This window comes from Saccopteryx leptura, chromosome 2 (assembly GCF_036850995.1).
Source record: "Saccopteryx leptura isolate mSacLep1 chromosome 2, mSacLep1_pri_phased_curated, whole genome shotgun sequence".
NCBI lineage: Eukaryota > Metazoa > Chordata > Mammalia > Chiroptera > Emballonuridae > Saccopteryx > Saccopteryx leptura.
In genome coordinates this window covers 276,537,577-276,555,342 of record NC_089504.1, presented here as the reverse complement: position 1 = coordinate 276,555,342, position 17,766 = coordinate 276,537,577, and the positions used below count along the sequence as shown (strand labels likewise).

Here is a 17,766-nt window from a genome sequence, read left to right as displayed (position 1 = left end):
GTTGATGGGATTCTAAAGCAATGTCATATAATTGGCTTTAGTCTTGCTGGTAGTCAAGGCTTGTTGGCGTTTGCAGGGTCCAACGATGAGAGAGTTTGCTTTCCTGGATTCTCTCTCCTAGTCCCCCCTTCCTGAATTAGCAGCCTGGTGATCCAGCTATAAGGCTGCAACTGCTTCTGCCTGGGGAGTAAGAGCCTCAAAGAGCTGGGAAATCCCCACTCTATCCCCACTCAGTGCAAGGCTTTGGGAATTGCTCTGGTAGTCAGGGCCTCCAGTGTAATCAGGCGGGGGTGGGAGTCAATTGTTGTCAAGGTGACTGTTCAGCGCCTAGCATTCAGTTGGACCTCTCAACCCAGGCTTTCCACACTTTGTAGCCTGTTTCGGCTGGGAAGAAGAGGCACTAGTTTCTGCTTGCGACTAGTGTAGTATAGATCTTATTATCTGCCAAGTCCTTCTTGTTAGCGTTTATCCCTGAATATGGAGGCTCTATCAATCAGAAGTTGCCCCCGCCCCTTTAGCGAGAGGCACTAAAAAATATCACGCCTCTTGTCTTGGGTCGCTGAACTGAGAGAGATCTTATCAATTAGAACCGAGGGTGCGCAGATTTCACGGGTTAAGCTAATTTCAGTGATTGGGTCGCAGCTGTGCTCCCGAAGGTATTTCAGGCTGCCTGCGCGCGCCCCTCCGCGCCCCTCCCCCAACGCTTGATTGTTAGCTTGAATGGCTGGGTGAGGTGCCCCGCCCACGGAGAGAATCTCCCAAGTTTGGAATACCACCCTGGGGCCTCTCCCGCTCCCCCCGCTGCTGGCGGCTGGGGCGCACCAGGCGCAGGATGATGGGGCACCCTGGGTGTGCGGGCCAGCAGGGCGCTCTGGGCGCGTGGAATGCCCAGGGTACACGCGCGAATGGGGTGCTCCGGGCACCGGTGGCTGGCGACTCTCACTCACAGTGCGCGGGCCGCTGGGAACGTTAGCGGTGCTCGCTCTGCAACCGGACCGGGCGCGCGCCTGCGGCTGCTCGCGGCTGCTGCTCGCGGCTCCCGAGTGTGGGCTGACTCACCACAGGCGCACTTCCTCGCGGCTTGAATGAACGTCCCTGCGGTAGCTTCCTCCACACCCTCGTCTCTCAGATTCAAATGATAACAGTCCTTTTGCTTTCAGTTTGTGTGGAACTCCGGAATGCTCCGAGGATAAATTTTCCTGTTTCTAGTTGATAAATTTGTTGTGATTTTGGGGAGATCTGTCGGACGCGCTGCTCACGGCGCCATTTCCGTGACGTCCTGGAGAAGCAATTTAAATTATTTTTTCAAAAGATCAAAATGAATCCATTAATAACATTCTGTAGAGCTTCTTCTTATTCTTCTTTTAAGTGAGAGGAGGAGAGATAGAGAGACAGACTTCCAAATGCACCCTGACCAGCATCCACCTGGAGACCACTGTCTAGGGCTGATGCTCGAATCAACCAAGCTATTCTTAGCACCTGAGGCTGACACTCAGGCCAACCAAGCTATCCTCAGTGTCCAGGGCCAACGCTCAAACCAGTTGAGCCACCAGCTGCAAGAAGAAAGAGAGAAAAGGGGAAGAGGGAGGGGAAGAGAAGCATATGGTCGCTTCTCACATGTGCCTTGACCAGGGATCAAATCCAGGATGTTTGCATGCTGGGCTGACACTCTATCCACTGAGCCAACTGACCAGGGTCTACAACTTCTTAAAATCATCTTTTTTCAATTATCTTAAAGTCTCTCTCTCACACACACACCACAGTGTGTGCACCCCTTTCTGAGCTCCCCACAGCTCTTCTCCTCGCCTAAGCCATGGCTGACTTTTGTATTTCTACTTCCCCCCCTCACTTCCTGATCTCTTTCACTAATTATTGCCTGCCCATTCCTTTGTAAAGCAATCAGACCAGTGTGAGTACAACTTCTGCACCTGACCTATTAACCCAGTTCTCCAGAAAACAATCTGTATTAGATAAAATTGTTCTTAATTTTCAAAGTTCTAGAAAAGCCTGTAATGCTTACTTATTAATTTATCCAAACTGGACATTCATAATAAAACATGTAATTCTATGATCCCTTGTATGTAATTGCAAAATCTAAATAGCTTTGAAGACAAAGTTTTCTTCTAATTTACTTGACAGCAATACCTGATCTGAACTTTGTGAGGGTATTTATAGTCTCTGTATATTCCATTTGTATAAACATTTTACATTTCATGGAGAAATATTAGTAAAACAATATTATAAGAAATATAATACCTTTCTAAAGTCCTAATAATTGTGAATCCAAAATATACCATTGAGATAAAGAACTATTTGCAATTACTTCCTTTAATAATGCTCTATTTTCTGCCCATATTTATGTAGGAATAGACAAAAATTTCTTTATTTTTAAAAATCGTATTGTACAAACACCGTGTACATTAGATACTGAGAAATATGTATTCTTCAAGAAGCTGAATATGTGGTATGTTAAGGAAAATTACTCAAAACTTGGAACTAGGCAAGAAGGGATCACTGGAGAAAATTTTCAGTGGATTACTAAGTGTTCTCTGGCAGACCCTCTCTGGGGATTATTTATTTCCCAGAAATTACACAGTGGTGTGTAATTTTGATTTACTTTTTATTAACTAGTCTTTTTTTACAACTCTAAAAGTAGAGGTTAATTTGTAGAAAATAGATAAGAACACAAATGATTCTGATCACAGCAAAACAAATGAATTTTGCCCAGTAGATTCAATTAATTTCCATCAATTAGAAAAGCTGATTCCAAATATGCATTTGGGATCAAATATGCATTTGCCCTTGTTTATGGTATTAAACAGTTTTGCATTTACTGAAAAAGTGATTTCAGATTGCCTTTGTCTGACGATACAAATCTTTGGTCCAAATTCTTCTTTGAACTAAGTATAGCATCTTAATGATTCCCTCATTAATTGAATTTAGTAAAATCTTTGACAATACTCACTTTATATTTACATAAATGACATGTTATTAACTTTTTGAAAATTATACTTTAAAAGATATTCATACTCCAGGAACTCATCTAATAGTTGAGCAAAGGGAAGATGTGATAAAACCATAAAGGCAGTACACAGTAATTAATTAATGATCAATATGGATTTGAGAGGCTGTGGTTGAGTTTCTCGATGACTGTTCTTTTCATGTATTCTGCACTGCTTTATAAAACATTTTTAAATGTATTGATTTTAGAGAGAGAAGGACAGAAATATTGATTTGTAGTTTCACTTATATATGCACTCATTGGTTGTTTCTTATATGTGCTCTGACTGAGAATCAAACCCACAACCTTGGCATATTGGGATGATGATCTAACCAACTGAGCTACTTGGCTAGGGCTTCTGCATTGCTTTTTATTCATTTAGCAGACAATTCTGATTTGCATTCTGGAGTGCAAAGGAAGAGAACACAAACACAGATGAGGCACACTCCCTATCCTAGAGTTAACAGTCTAGTGTGGGAGAAAGACATGAACAAGTCATTACAAAGAAATACTAATGGGGGAGAAAGAGTAACATTTGAGACCTTACTGTGTCCTTCTGCTTTATATTTATTATAATGCTTTACATTTACTACTTTTAAAACCCTAAAATTTTGTAGGAATTTTACCCCAATTTTATAATTAGAGTATGGACAACTAGCTAGTTGCTGTAAATGTCATAAACAAGAAGCTATGAGCCCCAAAGCAATTTTATGTGCTTCAATTCTGGAGACCAAAGCATTCCTGCCATCTTTCTCTTACTCATTAGTCCACTTGGTTGACTCTAAACTCAGGCCCAGTCCTGCCCCAGGAAGGCCCACAGAATGGGAAGCCTGGCACAGGCCTTGCTATATATAATGAGGACAATGTGTCATGACAGGACTTTCGAGTTCTCAGGTTTGAAATCAATCAGGACCAGCTCCTTCATAGAAGCCATAAATCTGGAAGATCAGAGACAAGTTTAATTGACTTCTCTGGGATTTCAGCCTTCAGTGATGCTCACAGCCTTAGGATTTCTGGTATTTGAGAAAGGGGCACGGGCAATACCCAGAGTTGGGTTTTACTTGGGAAAGCATCAGGGATTGACACCCCTTCCTCCACCCACAATGCTGGAGAGAGTTGCAAAAAGTAGACTTTAAACATTGGCAAATATTGACAGAAGTGAAGGTCATGGCAAGACCATTTGGATTGTCTCTCATGGAAGGATAAGCCTGCAGTTCAAAGGGATTGGTCAACTGGATTTGCATGAACAGAACTTGGGCAATTTGTGAAACTGAGTTTTAAAACTGGCCGTTCTTTTACCATTCCTTTGTATTTTTGCAAAGTCCCTCCCTGTACCAACTTCCTTCTTCCTTATAACTGTTCTTATTTCTTGTTATAAGAGGGGGTTTTTTTTGGAGGGGGGCCATTCTTTCCAGGGAGAAGTAATCAATACACCCGCTTCTCTAGGAGGGAGGTCGTTAGCTGGTCTAATCTTAAACTGTGTTAGAAGATCTATTTTGATCCAAACCAGGTGTCTGGGCTGGGTAACTGCAGCCCGGTCAAGCAATTGATCACAAGATGTTTTTTCAGTTTGTGTGCTATCTTGTGGTTGTGTGGCTGATTTCTGGCTCATATGGTACGTATGCTTTTCTTAAGCTCAGTTTTCAAGACAATTGATATCGGTTTGTGGGTTATGAGACAGTATGTCTAGGGTTTTAGTGAAATTTAAATCAATGAAATGTATTAAGAAATCTCAAATTACTTGGCTGGATTCTCTGTACTCCATAGGGACTTAGTAAATATTTAATGACGATTCTGTTCTATAAGTAGGTGGCTACCTGTTTACATTCCCCTTCTGTTTTAGGAGCAAAAACAGTACCAGTGTCAAAATCTTGAGAGGTGTTATATGTTATAAACTCCGGACTGCCATTTGAAAAGGGGATTGTTTCTTTAGGAGTGGAAAAATTGCGGTTGGATTTGAGTGAAATTCCTGTTATTTTAAAAAAGAAACAAAACTTGGGGAATCCTTGGATAAGGAGGGATGTGGATGTACGTGAGCAAAGAAGAGTACAAGGAATCAGCATCAGTAATCTAGAAAAAGATAGTCGGAGGACCTAATAAGGGCTTACTCACAGCATGTAAGATGCCTGATAAATCTGTTTCCTTTCTCTCTCCAGCAAAGAGCTGCCCAGAACTTTCCTCAGTGGACAATAGCATATTTGTTGCAAAGGAAGTGAAAGGACAAATTGTGGGGACTTACGTTTGTCTTAACGGCTATCACCTGGTAGGAGAGGACACCATTTTTTGCAACGCCTCTAGGGAATGGAATGCCTCCGCTCCCAAGTGCCGCTGTAAGTTTGATCTTTCTGCTTCTCTGTCCATTTTGTCACTGTTTTCTTTCACATCATACCTCCATGGTCCATGTTAAAACTTTGTAAGAAAATGGTTCCCTGAGAGGAAGGAAGTGAAGAGGGGCAAATATATGGTGACAGAAAATAATTTGACTTTGGGTGACAGGTACATAATGCAATCAACAGTTCAAATGCTATAGAGATGTTTACCTGGAACCTATGTACTCTTACTGATCAATGTCACCCCATTAAAGTTAATTTTCTAAATAAAAGAAAAGAAAAATTTTCCAATTTCTAGGAATCCATTTTTAAAGTACTGTGTGGTAGAACTTCTTTTAGATGGTACGTGATCAGCTGTTAATAGACTCAATCACCTCTACAAGAAGAAAAGCATATCTACAATATAGTAAAATTTATAGGAAAGCAGTAATTTGTTTAATATCATACTGATTTAAAATTTTTATGTTATGAAAATTTTAAACTTATACAAAAGAAAGATGAGTCAAATGAACCTATATATACTTATCGGCCAGCTTCAACAAGCATTGACATAGGTAACTTTTTTCATATGGTTCTGCTTTGCATTATTATTATATTTGAGGAAAATATATTGTATCATTTTTACTTCATTCATCATACAATTTGGAACAGGGAAAAATTTATGTTCTCAATATACAAATGTGATAACTGAAATTCAAGTGATTTGCTCAGGTTCACAAAACTCATTTGTGGTATCTGTAGAAATGGAGAAAAAGTGGTCTATATTCTCTTTATTAAAGCTATTTTTAGGAATGGTAGGAATAGCTCTCCTTTATATTCAGAGTAAAGCACACCAGAATGTTTACCTTTTATTCATATGACCAAATTCACATCTCTGAATTCTCTCCTCTTTTTCCACCTGGGAAAACAAAATGAAATAAAAATGATAAGAAATATATATGGCTGGATAAAGGGGAAGAAAACACTTGCCTCAAGCATAGTCTCAAGAATTTTGAGCAATGCTTTACATAACAGGATAATGAATTTGCTATTTGGTAATTTCCAGTTATATGCTTAATTACTTTTAGTAAGTTCAAGTGCCAGTTGTCACTCTAGAGCATGACCAAGTCCTTTTCTGCCACACTTAGGCCAACCCAGTCTTTTCTCATCCTGCATTGATATGGTTTGGTACCAGGAACCAGTCCCTTTTAAAAAGTGCAGTTTTAGCCCTAATTTCCTGTTTTCTCAATGAAGCCTGAGGACATCTAGTGTTTGCTGTGGTGGGTTTCATCCTGGCCGTTTCAGATCACTGCATGTTTTCTTCTTCAGTGGGCCACTGTCCTGACCCTGTGCTGGTGAATGGCGAGTGTAGTTCTCTGGGGCCTGTGAATGTGAGAGACAAAATCACGTTTAAGTGCAACGAGCACTACATCCTTAAGGGCAGCAGTTGGAGCCAGTGCCTAGAGGACCACAACTGGCTGCCTCCCCTTCCCATCTGCAAAAGCAGTAAGTACAACGGAAACACAAGCAAAACCAAAGATGCTGATCAGGTGTGACACCCTAGGCATTCGCCACATGCTTTCCTCTTTATATATATATATATCTGGGAAAGGGTTTAGTACCTTAGAGGTGTCAACGTAAGAAACATCCACACCTATAAGAATTTTTTAATGAGTTTATTTGAGCCAAACTGATGACAATTGCCAGAAAAAAAATCTTAACAGATTGAGAAAATGCTCCATAAGATGGCAGTTTCACCACTTATTTTCTACATCAGAATCAAGGAGGAAGCCCTGCGTGGTGGAGCACGTCTGTAGTCCCAGCTACTCTGGAGGCTGAGGCAGGAGGATCGCTTGAGCCCAGGAGTTCTGGGCTGTAGAGCGCTATGCCCATCGGGTGTCTGCACTAAGTTCGACATCAATATGGTGACCTCCCGGGAGCGGGGGACCACCTGGTTGGTTGGGGTGAACCGGCTCAGGTCGGAAACAAAGCAGGTCAGAAACGGAACAGGTCAGAATCAAGGAGGAAGACATAAGGGGGTTACATGAAATCCATTGGTGATAGATTAAGAAGGTGGGGGAAAGCAAAAAAGGGAAATCTCTGAGACTGGATAAAAAGTAAAGGAATAGATATATACTTCTTTTACATAGTCAGGTATAGGATACTTAACCGTTAACAACATGATAATAATAACAATAAGGGGATTTGTGGTCTCTGCTCTGGTACAGTGGCTGAGCTTTGAGGGGTCAGGACAAAAAGGAAATTACTTTGATATTCCAAAGGTATGTTATCAGGTATGTTATCTGTGATACAAAAAGACAGACTCAGTTAACAGGAAGATTGACCTTTGATAGAGAAAAACACCAGCTTAGGACATGACTATCCGCCATGAACTGCCTTTGGTTACAAAGTTTTAATTTCAGACCATCCTATGTGGTTACTTTAGGTCTCTGAGTTGGTAAGACCACCATGGAGTTTGTAAGGCCACCATGCAGGTCTCCCCAGAGCTTGTCAGGTTTAGTATGTGGCCCCCTTTTCATCCCCACAGTGCAGAGCCTCAACTCTGGTGGTGTATTCCAATGAAATGCAGCGTTCAAACAGTAAACACATTTTTCTTCTCTCAAGTAGGATTCCTGTCCTACTCCGTCCAATACAGGGTAGTTTAGGACATCTTTTTTTTTTTAATTTTAAGATAGTGACTTAAAGTTTTTATTTGAAGAATACACAAAAACAAGAACAAAAAGACCATAACTCACCCACTACAAAATGATATGAGTTGAAAATATTTCCTCTATTACTGTAATTTACAACTCTCAGAGGTAATTGGTTAGGTATGTTTATTTCATGACTTTTTCTTATATTTATTCAGACATTTTAAATAAACAAATGCATGCATACACACCTACACATATATATACTTACAAAAATTGAACTTTGCTGTACATACTTTTAAAACTGCATCAATATATATGAGTCTTTTTTATATTGGTGTATATAGCTCTATCTTCTGCTTTTTAATAATTGCATGTGGATATGCCATAATTTATTCTGCATCTCTAATATTGATGAGTCCTTACTTTACTCCCATATTTTTCCCATTATAAACAATGCTGAACAAAATTATCACATTTATGTTTACACATATATATATCTATGTCTATGATGTTATTTCTGTAGTATAGACTCCTAGAATGACTGCTGACTCACAGGATATTATTAGTTGCAAAATATACTTAAAAGATCCAAGAAATTCTACAATAAACTTTATTCTTAAATACACAATAAATATGGAAAACTCATGAGTTTTACCTTCTAGAAACAATTGTTAGGTGAATATTGAAGTATAAAAATAATTCCATTCATGAGACCCATATGAAAATTTACTAAAGAACATAAAATAAGATTCAAATAAAAGAAAAAAATATGCCATGGTCCTAGATGGGCAGACTTGCTATTACAATGTAATCTAACAAGAATTTTAAATTCAAAAATATAAACAAAAATTAGTTTAAAAATTTAATTTAGAAGAGTATATATATCTAACATTGCAAATGTATTTGTTTAAAGACAAATTTTTAAAGAGCAGTTTTAGTTTTACAATAAAATTGAGAAGAAGGTAGGGAGCTTTCCCATATAATCCCCACCCACACATACATAGCCTCCTCCATTATGAACATCACTCATCAGAATGGTACATTTGTTACCAAAGATGAATCTACATTAACACATCATAATCACCCAAAACCCATACGTTGGTTACATTAGGGGTTCCCAGTTGGTGTACATTCAGTGGTTTTGGGCAAATACATAATGATATATATTCATCATTATAGCATTATTATAGTATTTTCACTGCCCTGAAAATCCTCTATGCTCTGCCTATTCATCTCGCAATTTTCCCTACCCCTCTCTAGCACTGATATATATACTGCTCACAAAAATTAGGGGATATTTCAAAAAGAATATGAAGCTGTAAAATATCCTCTAATTTTTGTGAGCAGTATATTTTTTAATAGTTTTGTTTTTTTCAGAATGTCATGTAATTGCAATCATACAGTTATGTAGCCTTTTCAGATTTGCTTCTTTCACTTTATAATACTGTATACGTTTAAGGTTTATATCCATGTCTTTTCTTTTTTTCTTTTTTTTTTTATATCCATGTCTTTTCATGGCTTGATAGATTATTTCTTTTTATTGTTAAATATATTTTGTTTTTGGATATACCACTGTTTATTTATACATTTGCCTCTGAAGGACATCTTGGTTGCTTCCAAATTTTGGTAGTTATGAATAAAGCTGCTATAGACATCATAGGCTGGTTTTTGTGTGGACATAAGTTTTCAACTCCTTTGGGTAAATACTAAGGAGTAGGGACCTGGCCGGTTGGCTCAGTGGTAGAGCATTGGCCTGGCGTGCGGAAGTCCCGGGTTCGATTCCCGGCCAGGGCACACAGGAGAAGCACCCATCTGTCTCTCCACTCCTCCCTCTCTCCTTTCTCTCTGTCTCTCTCTCCCCCTCTTGCAGCCAGGGCTCCATTGGGGCAAAGTTGGCCGGGCTCTGAGGATGACTCTATGGCCTCTGCCTCAGGTGCTAGAGCGCCCCAGATGGGCAGAGCATCACCCCCTGGTGGGCATGCTGGGTGGATCCTGGTCGGGCGCATGCGGGAGTCGGTCTGACTGCCTCCCCGTTTCCAACTTCAGAAAAATACAAAAAAAAAATATATATATAAGGAGTAAAGTTGCTGGATCATAGGGTACGAATATATTTAGTTTTGTAAGAGAAGTTTAGGGATAGAAAATTCCAGAATTATCCCCAAATAATATTTATATTCCTTGTTTATAAAAAATATGAAACATTACTAATAATTACAGAAATATATATTAAAATTAGTAACAATTTATTTTACTGAATCAGGATATGAGGGACTAGCCACTTATGTCAGTGAAAGATAGTAATATTACTCTTTGGATGTATTTTGACAATAGGTATTAAAGTAATAAATAGGCAGTTTAAAAGCACAAACTATACAGATTCTTATTTAGGGAATCTGGGGTTACTTAAACATACGTTTTATTTACTACATGCTGTTAAACTATAAGTGTATAAAATCATCTACATCATTAGCTTGACACAGGTTTAAAGAACTTGTTTTTTCCAGGCTCTATTTTACTTTTTAATTCAGTAGTTCCTACCCTAGCTCTTAAATGAGGGATCTTTGTGTTTTTTTGTTATTTATTTATTTATTAAGTGAGAAGAGGGGAGATTGTGAGACAGTCTCCACATGAGCCCTGACCGGGATCCACCTGACAACCCCTGTCTGGAGCTGATGCTCAAATCAGCCAAACTATTTTCAGCATCTGAGGCTACACTTGGACTAACCAAGCTATTTTTAGTGCTTGAGGGGATGCTCGAACCAATCAAGCCACTGGCTGTGGGAGGGGAAGAGGGAAAGAAGGGGGAGAAAGTAAGGAAGTACTTTAAACCTGTGTCAAGCAGATGGTTGCTTCTACCGTGTGCCCTGACTGGGAACTGAACCTGGGACATCCATACGCTGGGCTGACACTCTATCTACTGAGTCAACCAGCTAGGGAATATCTTTTTGTTTTAGTTCATTACCCAATTCTAGGAGAAGCTCCCTAGGTCCCTGAATAAAGTAAATTCTTTTCTGTTCAGACCCAAAATCCATATCATCTCCTTTAGTTCAAAACTATGCCTTTAAAGGTCACCAGAAAACCCCTATCCAAACTGGAGTTCCTTAATCAATTCATTGAAATTCTTTTCCCTTTCCTCTATATAGCTTTTGAACTCAGCTTTTGATCTTTTAACAATTATTTACTAACTGCTCAAGTAATGCATCTCTGTTGTAAAAAATTCAGAAAATAAAAAAGAAAACATTTAGTTACCTACAAAGTGACCACCCAGTTATGGTCTAAATTTTCTTTTCTTGTACACTGACAATTAACATCTCCACAACTTAAACTTCTTTTCTTCAAGCTCCTGCCAATCAGAAAGTACACTCAAATGGCTAATGACTCAGGATGAGCCCAAGGAGCGGTCTTTCCCATGGGCAAATATGATTTTGACCAGAAGGAAATGAATGGAGTACATGTCCCTAGATCCCACATGTGCTGCTATGAAGATAGCAGTGCTGGCATAGACAATTGCACTTAGGGGGTGCTGTTAGTTAAGTAAAACTGGACTTCACTACTGTCACTCCTGTCTCTCAGGACACTGTGGCCATCCTGAGAATCTAACTAATGGCTACTTTGAAGGAAAGGATTTCAACTCAGGATCTAACATTACTTATCACTGTAAAGAGAGGTGAGTGTATACAGCCCTATGAATACGAGATCTTGCCCCTTGACTAGAGAGCATTGTTTCTGGTTCCAGCTCCCCTCAATCCCTAGAAGACAGACTAATCTTCCTACTTATCCTACTTAAAGTATCACATTTTTTTCTCTTAGGTAAGACAAAATAAAATATAAATGTGTGTTTTTCTAAAGAACCCCGAAACAAAATATTCAAAGAAACGCAAACCAAATGGAACTGTAGAAATAGAACAATTAAGCCTGACCAGGCGGTGGTGCAGTGGATAGAGTGTCAGACTGGGACGTGGAGGATGCAGGTTCAAAACCCCAAGGTCACCGGCTTGAGCACGCACTCATCTGGTTTGAGCAAGGCTCATCAGCTTGAGCCCAAGGTCACTGGCTTGAGCAAGGGGTCACTCGGTCTGCTGTAGCCAACCCCCCCTCCCCAGTCAAGGCACATATGAGAAAGCAATAAATGGACAACTAAGGTGCCACAACAAAGAACTTATGCTTCTCATCTCTCTCCCTTCCTGTCTGTCTGTCCCTATTTGTCCCTCTCTCTATCTCTCTGTCACAAAAATAAAAAAAGAAATCGAACAATTAAGAGTATAGATCCTTAAAATACACTCATTAAACTCTAACCTTAATTTAGACTGCCTAGTCCCCACCTATGGATCTCCTAGCTTTTTCTTTCTCTTGTCTCATTCTTAATAACTCAGGGCTATGTGCCCTCACTATATTTCAAATTCATTATATACCAGACTTTGTACTTACCTCTCATGTTTTCTGATTAAAAGCTGCAGCTCCTTTTTAGTCAGGCCACTAAAATTTATTGGAAGACTGTCTCTAGCTTCTTACGTCTTTTTAGAGCATAGATGGCAGAAGCTTTTTTAAAGTTCCTGAATGAAGAGCTTCTCCCCTCACCCTCTCCACCAAACACTGTATGTGTGGGCACACATATTCAGAATTTCTCACTTCTCCGTGTTTCACGGGTTGACTTATCAGTTGGATCCTCTCAACACCTCAGGAGAGTGGTTTTACTCTGTCACTACTGAGATCACTTAAGCATGCCTTATTGAGTAGGGGAAGAGAGGTGGGTCTCCTACCACAATATAAAATACCGAAATACAACAACACAAAACCAGGCTTCGTTGCCCAGTTCAGAAGGTGGAAAGGCTAAACATTGTTGCCTTTCTAATTTCTGTTCAGATACCACTTGGTGGGCGCACAACACCGGCAGTGCATTGATGGGGAGTGGAACAATGCCCTTCCAGTCTGTGAGCTGATCCAGGAAGCTCCCAAACCAACTCTACAGCCTGAGTATGAGAAGGCACTTGTAAGTAGCAGGCTCTTGTCTGTCTTTTTCACAGCTGTGTCTCCATGGCCTACCATTGCTCCTGGCACGTGCTTAGTAAATCCCTGTTCTAATTAGGGATGTTTTTGAATGGGTTTTCCTTGGCCTGACTGTAGAATGGGGCCCATAAAGTATTAACTCACATTTTATACGTGGTAGTTCCTATTTGCTACCACCACCACTAATACCTCGGGAGCCTCTGTTGGTAGGAGTTGTTGTCTCATGTGCTTTATAGAGCAAGATACATAAAATCATATCTGAGACTTGGAAATATTGCTCTGAAAAGTCTATAAAATTCTTCTAGACTCTAAAACACCATGAACAGATCAATTTTCATTGAGACTCCTTTTTTAGTTTATGTTTACATACTTGGATAATAATGAGTGTATTTAAGCATCATGTTTAAGACCCAGATCTCTACTTAAGTAAGCCTGATTCTGAGCTCCTATACAGAGATCTAAACACTGCTCTTACCTTCAGAGAATCTAGCTTGGTTTCAGTTCTTAAACTGTAACTTACAAAAACTTTTCTTTCTTCAGCTTGCCTTTCAAGAGAGTATGGAACGTTGCAAAGCTATAGAGAACTTTATGCAAAGATTAAAAGAAAATGGCTTAACAATGGAGGAAATAAAATATTCTCTGGAAATAAAGAAAGCTGAGTTGGAAGTAAAAATATTGCACTGACATCGTAGCTGAGCAGACTGAGTAATAGAAATGAATCTGTGAATAAACTCTCCTCGTGGTTCTAAAATTTGTTGCAGATTTTTCTCTCATTGGACTGAAAAACAACTTCATGGTAATCAACTTCAGTTGTATAACTCACTGTGTGTGTGTGTGTGTGTGTGTGTGTGTGTGTACATGCACACATGTGCATGGCATGTGTGTGTTTTGAATGTGGAGAGAACAAGTGTGGCAGTTGTTTGTTTAAGACCAGAATTGGCAACACATTAATGGGGAGTGAACGGTTTGAGTTCCTGTTTGTGAGGAAAATGGGAGGCTCAGATCATAGCTAAGAGTGTGTCTCATGTTAACATGATGTGGGAATGATGAAGCAAAAGTAAATCTCAAATTACCCAAAACTTATAAGGTAAAAATTAACCTTTCATTTTGGGAAAATAGGCGCAGAACAGTTATATCTTAAAAGAACCACTGAGGAGAAAGTAAGATTAAGACCCAAACTGTCTCCTAGGTCTCCCCTATATCTTGTTTATGAAACCAGGCTTCCAAATCTTCTAAACTGATATTGCTGCCTTTTGGATGAAACCCAGCCTGCACGGGAAATTTGAGATGGTGCAGCACAAGTGAATATATTCTTTTCTTTTTTTGAGGGAAGAAGACACAAGAGTCCCAAGGTTTTCCTGTCAAAATGTTATACTGAACTGATTTCACAAGTTTCTTCCATCTCTCAATCTGCCCTCCACTTAAAACACATAGGAAATCTGGGTAAAATACAAACAAAATACATAAAAGAGCTTGAAATACTGGAAAATCTCTAGGTGCAGTTATGAAGAGATTAAGAGAGAAGAGAGATTAAGAGATAGACTCTCAAGTAGCCCAGGGTCTATTACTAGACACAAGAAATGGATATACATGTCATTAATTCAGAATGGTTAGGATGAAAGAAACACCTTTCACAGAACAGTGTGCTAAGAGCTCAGATGTGAGGAGGATGACTACCATTTGGGAAGAGAAGGAGGCAGTGAAATTGTCAAAGAACAGTTTATAGTTATTTGAGTCCTTAAAAATGAGTAAGAATTAGCAACAAAGAATAGGGAGAAGACATCCCAAATGGAAAAGATAATTTGAGAAATGTAATAAGAGGGTCATCAGCTTGTTTAACCAAGTAAGTCCATTCCTAGAATTAATCTAACTTGAGCAAAATGATTTTTAATTTAAAGCCATTCATTATATTATTTCCTATACTGTCAGCACTAGCAAGACCTTGTGAGCATTTAAAATGCCCCATTTTAGGAAAATTTAAAATAAATTACGGTACATCAAATATAATGAGTCTTTTGTAGTGATAATTATGAACAGAAAGTCTTAAAATACAATCTTAAGAATAGAATACGGAATAACAAGTATTTATGATTGCATTTATTAAAACCTAATTCTTGCAGAGAAGGACCAGACAATAATAGGAAACAGTTGTCTTAAATGGTGAAATTATAGGTGTTTATTCCTTCAAACTTTTTAATGTTTTAAATTGAGTTTTCAATAATTTTTAGAGGTGCTTTGAAGAAGCAGCAAAGATAAGGTTTGTTTAGGAAATAGCACATTGTCTGAATTGGCCTGGATAAAGCATGGGAAGTGATGGGAAAAAGTCTGGAAAGATTCATTACAGTGAGTTCATGGTGAGTTTTTGTTTTGTTTTGTTGTTTTGTTTTGTTGAGAAAGAGAGAGAGAAAGACAAAAAGACAGAGACAGACAGGAAGGGAGAGAGATGAGAAGCATCACTCGTAGTTGCGGCACTTTAGTTGTTCATTGATTGCTTCTCCTATGTGCCTTGATGGGGTTGGAAGAGTGTGCTCCAGCCATGCCAGGGACCCGTTATTCAAGCCAGTGACCTTGGACTCAAGCCAGCGACCTTTGGGCTCAAGCCAGTGACTAATGGGGTCATGACTATGATCTCATGCTCAAGCTGGTGAGCCTGCACTGAATCCAGATGAGCCCACACTCAAGCTGGCAACCTCAGTGTTTTGAACCTGGGACCTCAGCATCCTAGGTCGATGCTCTATCCGCTGCGCCACCATCTGATCAGGCGATGGAGGGTTTTAAGGGTGTGTTAGAGATTTTAAACTTTATTTGGCAGGCAGTGAGTACAGATTGAAGACTTTCAAGCAAATGATGAGGACCGAACACAGAATATTTCTCTCACAACAGTAGGTAGTATATAGGTGGAAGTAGGAAAAGAACTGAACAGAGGATCCACTGCAATAGCCCACATGAGAGATGATGTTGACCTGAACTGGTTTGATGGCAGTTGAAATAGAAAAGAAATAGCAGGAGAGACACTGCAAAATTTAACACAAACAACATATCAACTGATTGAATATAAAAGGATGATGGAGAGAAAGAGTTTGAAGGTGAGTCTGAAATTTTATTCCTGGGAGCCTAGATTATAATGTGGGGATCAGAAGGTGAGGCTTCTGGTCAGGAAATGAAAAGTTCCCCTTTGAATGTGCTGAGTATAAGGTGCTTATAAGGTGTCCAATGGGCAAGAAAAATGTGAGACTGCATTTATGAGAGTAATCAGAGGTAAAGATGTAGTTACGGGATAGTTCTCCTAGATGGAATAAAGTCATGAGAGCAGGTAAGATAAAGATGTGAAAAACAGGCCCTGCCCGGTTGGCTCGGTGGTAGAGCTTTGACCTGGCGTGCAGGAGTCCCGGGTTTGATTCCCGGCCAGGGCACACAGGAGAAGCACCCATCTGCTTTTCCACCCCTCCCCCTCTCCTTCCTCTCTGTCTCTCTCTTCCCCTCCTGCAGCCAAGGTTCCATTGGAGCAAAGTTGACCCGGGCGCTGAGGATGGCTCCATGGCCTTTGCCTCAGGTGCTAGAATGGCTCTGGTTGCAACAGAGCAACACTCCAGATGGGCAGAGCATCGCCCCCTGGTGGGCGTGCCGGGTGGATCCCCGTCGGGCGCATGAGAGAGTCTGTCTGACTGCCTCCCCATTTCCAACTTCAGAAAAGAAAAATGTGAAAAACATTATTTAAAAAGGAGAGCCTGGAATGTATCTATATTCAGAGATGAGAAGGAGGAAGTGGAGATTACAACAACCAAGAAAGAGCAATTAGTAAGATGGGGGAATCAGGAAATTTTAGGGTAATAAAAGCCAAAGAAGAAGAGTTTCAGAGAGAAGATGGTTGACAGTATTCCAGGCTGCTGAGAAATCAGGAGGGATGGCTTAATGAAATTTTGATTTGAGGACAAGGGCATGCCTCAAAGAGACTGGTCAGGAACGGTGAGAAGAAGCCAGATGGAAAGCCACAAAAGCTGGGGTGCAGAGTGAATGATGAGAAAGAATAAGGAGGAAACATAGGAGCCTTTTCTGAGAAGTTCAGCATTTCACAACAGAAAGAAACTGGAATTTGAGGTTTCAGTAAAATTAAGGGAACATTTCAGGATAAAAGATGCATCAAAAATAAGGACACGAGCAAACAAATCTTTTCTAAAACAGGAGTGAAATTTGAAACAGTCACTGTAGAAAGTAAAGAACAATAGACTGGAAAATAGTAGTATTTAAGATCTAAGATTAAATATTAAATACTACTAACATTAACGTGGTGTTTCCTCTAACTTAGCTTTCAAAACTGCACAATATGGAATCTTCCTCTATGCTCATTCTTGTTCTCACCTTTGTGGCCTGGTCCATTTTTTTTTTTTTTTTTGTATTTTTCTGAAGCTGGAAACGGGGAGAGACAGTCAGACAGACTCCCGCATGCACCCGACTGGGATCCACCCGGCACGCCCACCAGGGGGCGATGCTCTGCCCCTCCGGGGCGTCGCTCCGCCACAACCAGAGCCACTCTAAGGCCTGGGGCAGAGGACAAGGAGCCATCCCCAGCGCCCGGGCCATCTTTGCTCCAATGGAGCCTTGGCTGCGGGAGGGGAAGAGAGAGACAGAGAGGAAGGAGAGGGGGAGGGGTGGAGAAGCAGATGGGCTCCTCTCCTGTGTGCCCTGGCCGGGAATCGAACCCGGGACTTCTGCACGCCAGGCCGACGCTCTACCACTGAGCCAACCGGCCAGGGCTGGTCCATATTTTTTTAACCTCTAATATCTTTCTCATTTT

At 40.2% G+C, this 17,766-nt stretch overlaps 1 protein-coding gene across 1 annotated transcript; it reads left to right on the top strand.

Annotated features, from left to right (window-relative positions):
• The first annotated feature begins 4,286 nt into the window (after positions 1–4,286).
• C4BPB (complement component 4 binding protein beta) lies at positions 4,287–13,722 on the top strand. The gene is made up of 6 exons (XM_066366065.1): positions 4,287–4,616; positions 5,158–5,331; positions 6,640–6,816; positions 11,538–11,631; positions 12,828–12,954; positions 13,512–13,722. Exons 1-6 carry the CDS (start codon positions 4,559–4,561, stop codon positions 13,653–13,655), a joined length of 774 nt encoding a protein of 257 aa, XP_066222162.1. The 5' UTR covers positions 4,287–4,558; the 3' UTR covers positions 13,656–13,722.
• The last annotated feature ends 4,044 nt before the right edge of the window (positions 13,723–17,766 follow it).

What these genes read in the sequence shown, in the direction of transcription:
- C4BPB (XM_066366065.1), top strand. Translation starts at nt 4,559, where the DNA reads ATGTTTTTTCAGTTTGTGTGCTATCTTGTGGTTGTGTGGCTGATTTCT. An exon ending in GCTGATTTCTGGCTCATATG is followed by an intron (nt 4,617 to 5,157) that starts GTACGTATGCTT and finishes TTCTCTCTCCAG; the next exon opens with CAAAGAGCTGCCCAGAACTT. An exon ending in ACTTATCACTGTAAAGAGAG is followed by an intron (nt 11,632 to 12,827) that starts GTGAGTGTATAC and finishes ATTTCTGTTCAG; the next exon opens with ATACCACTTGGTGGGCGCAC.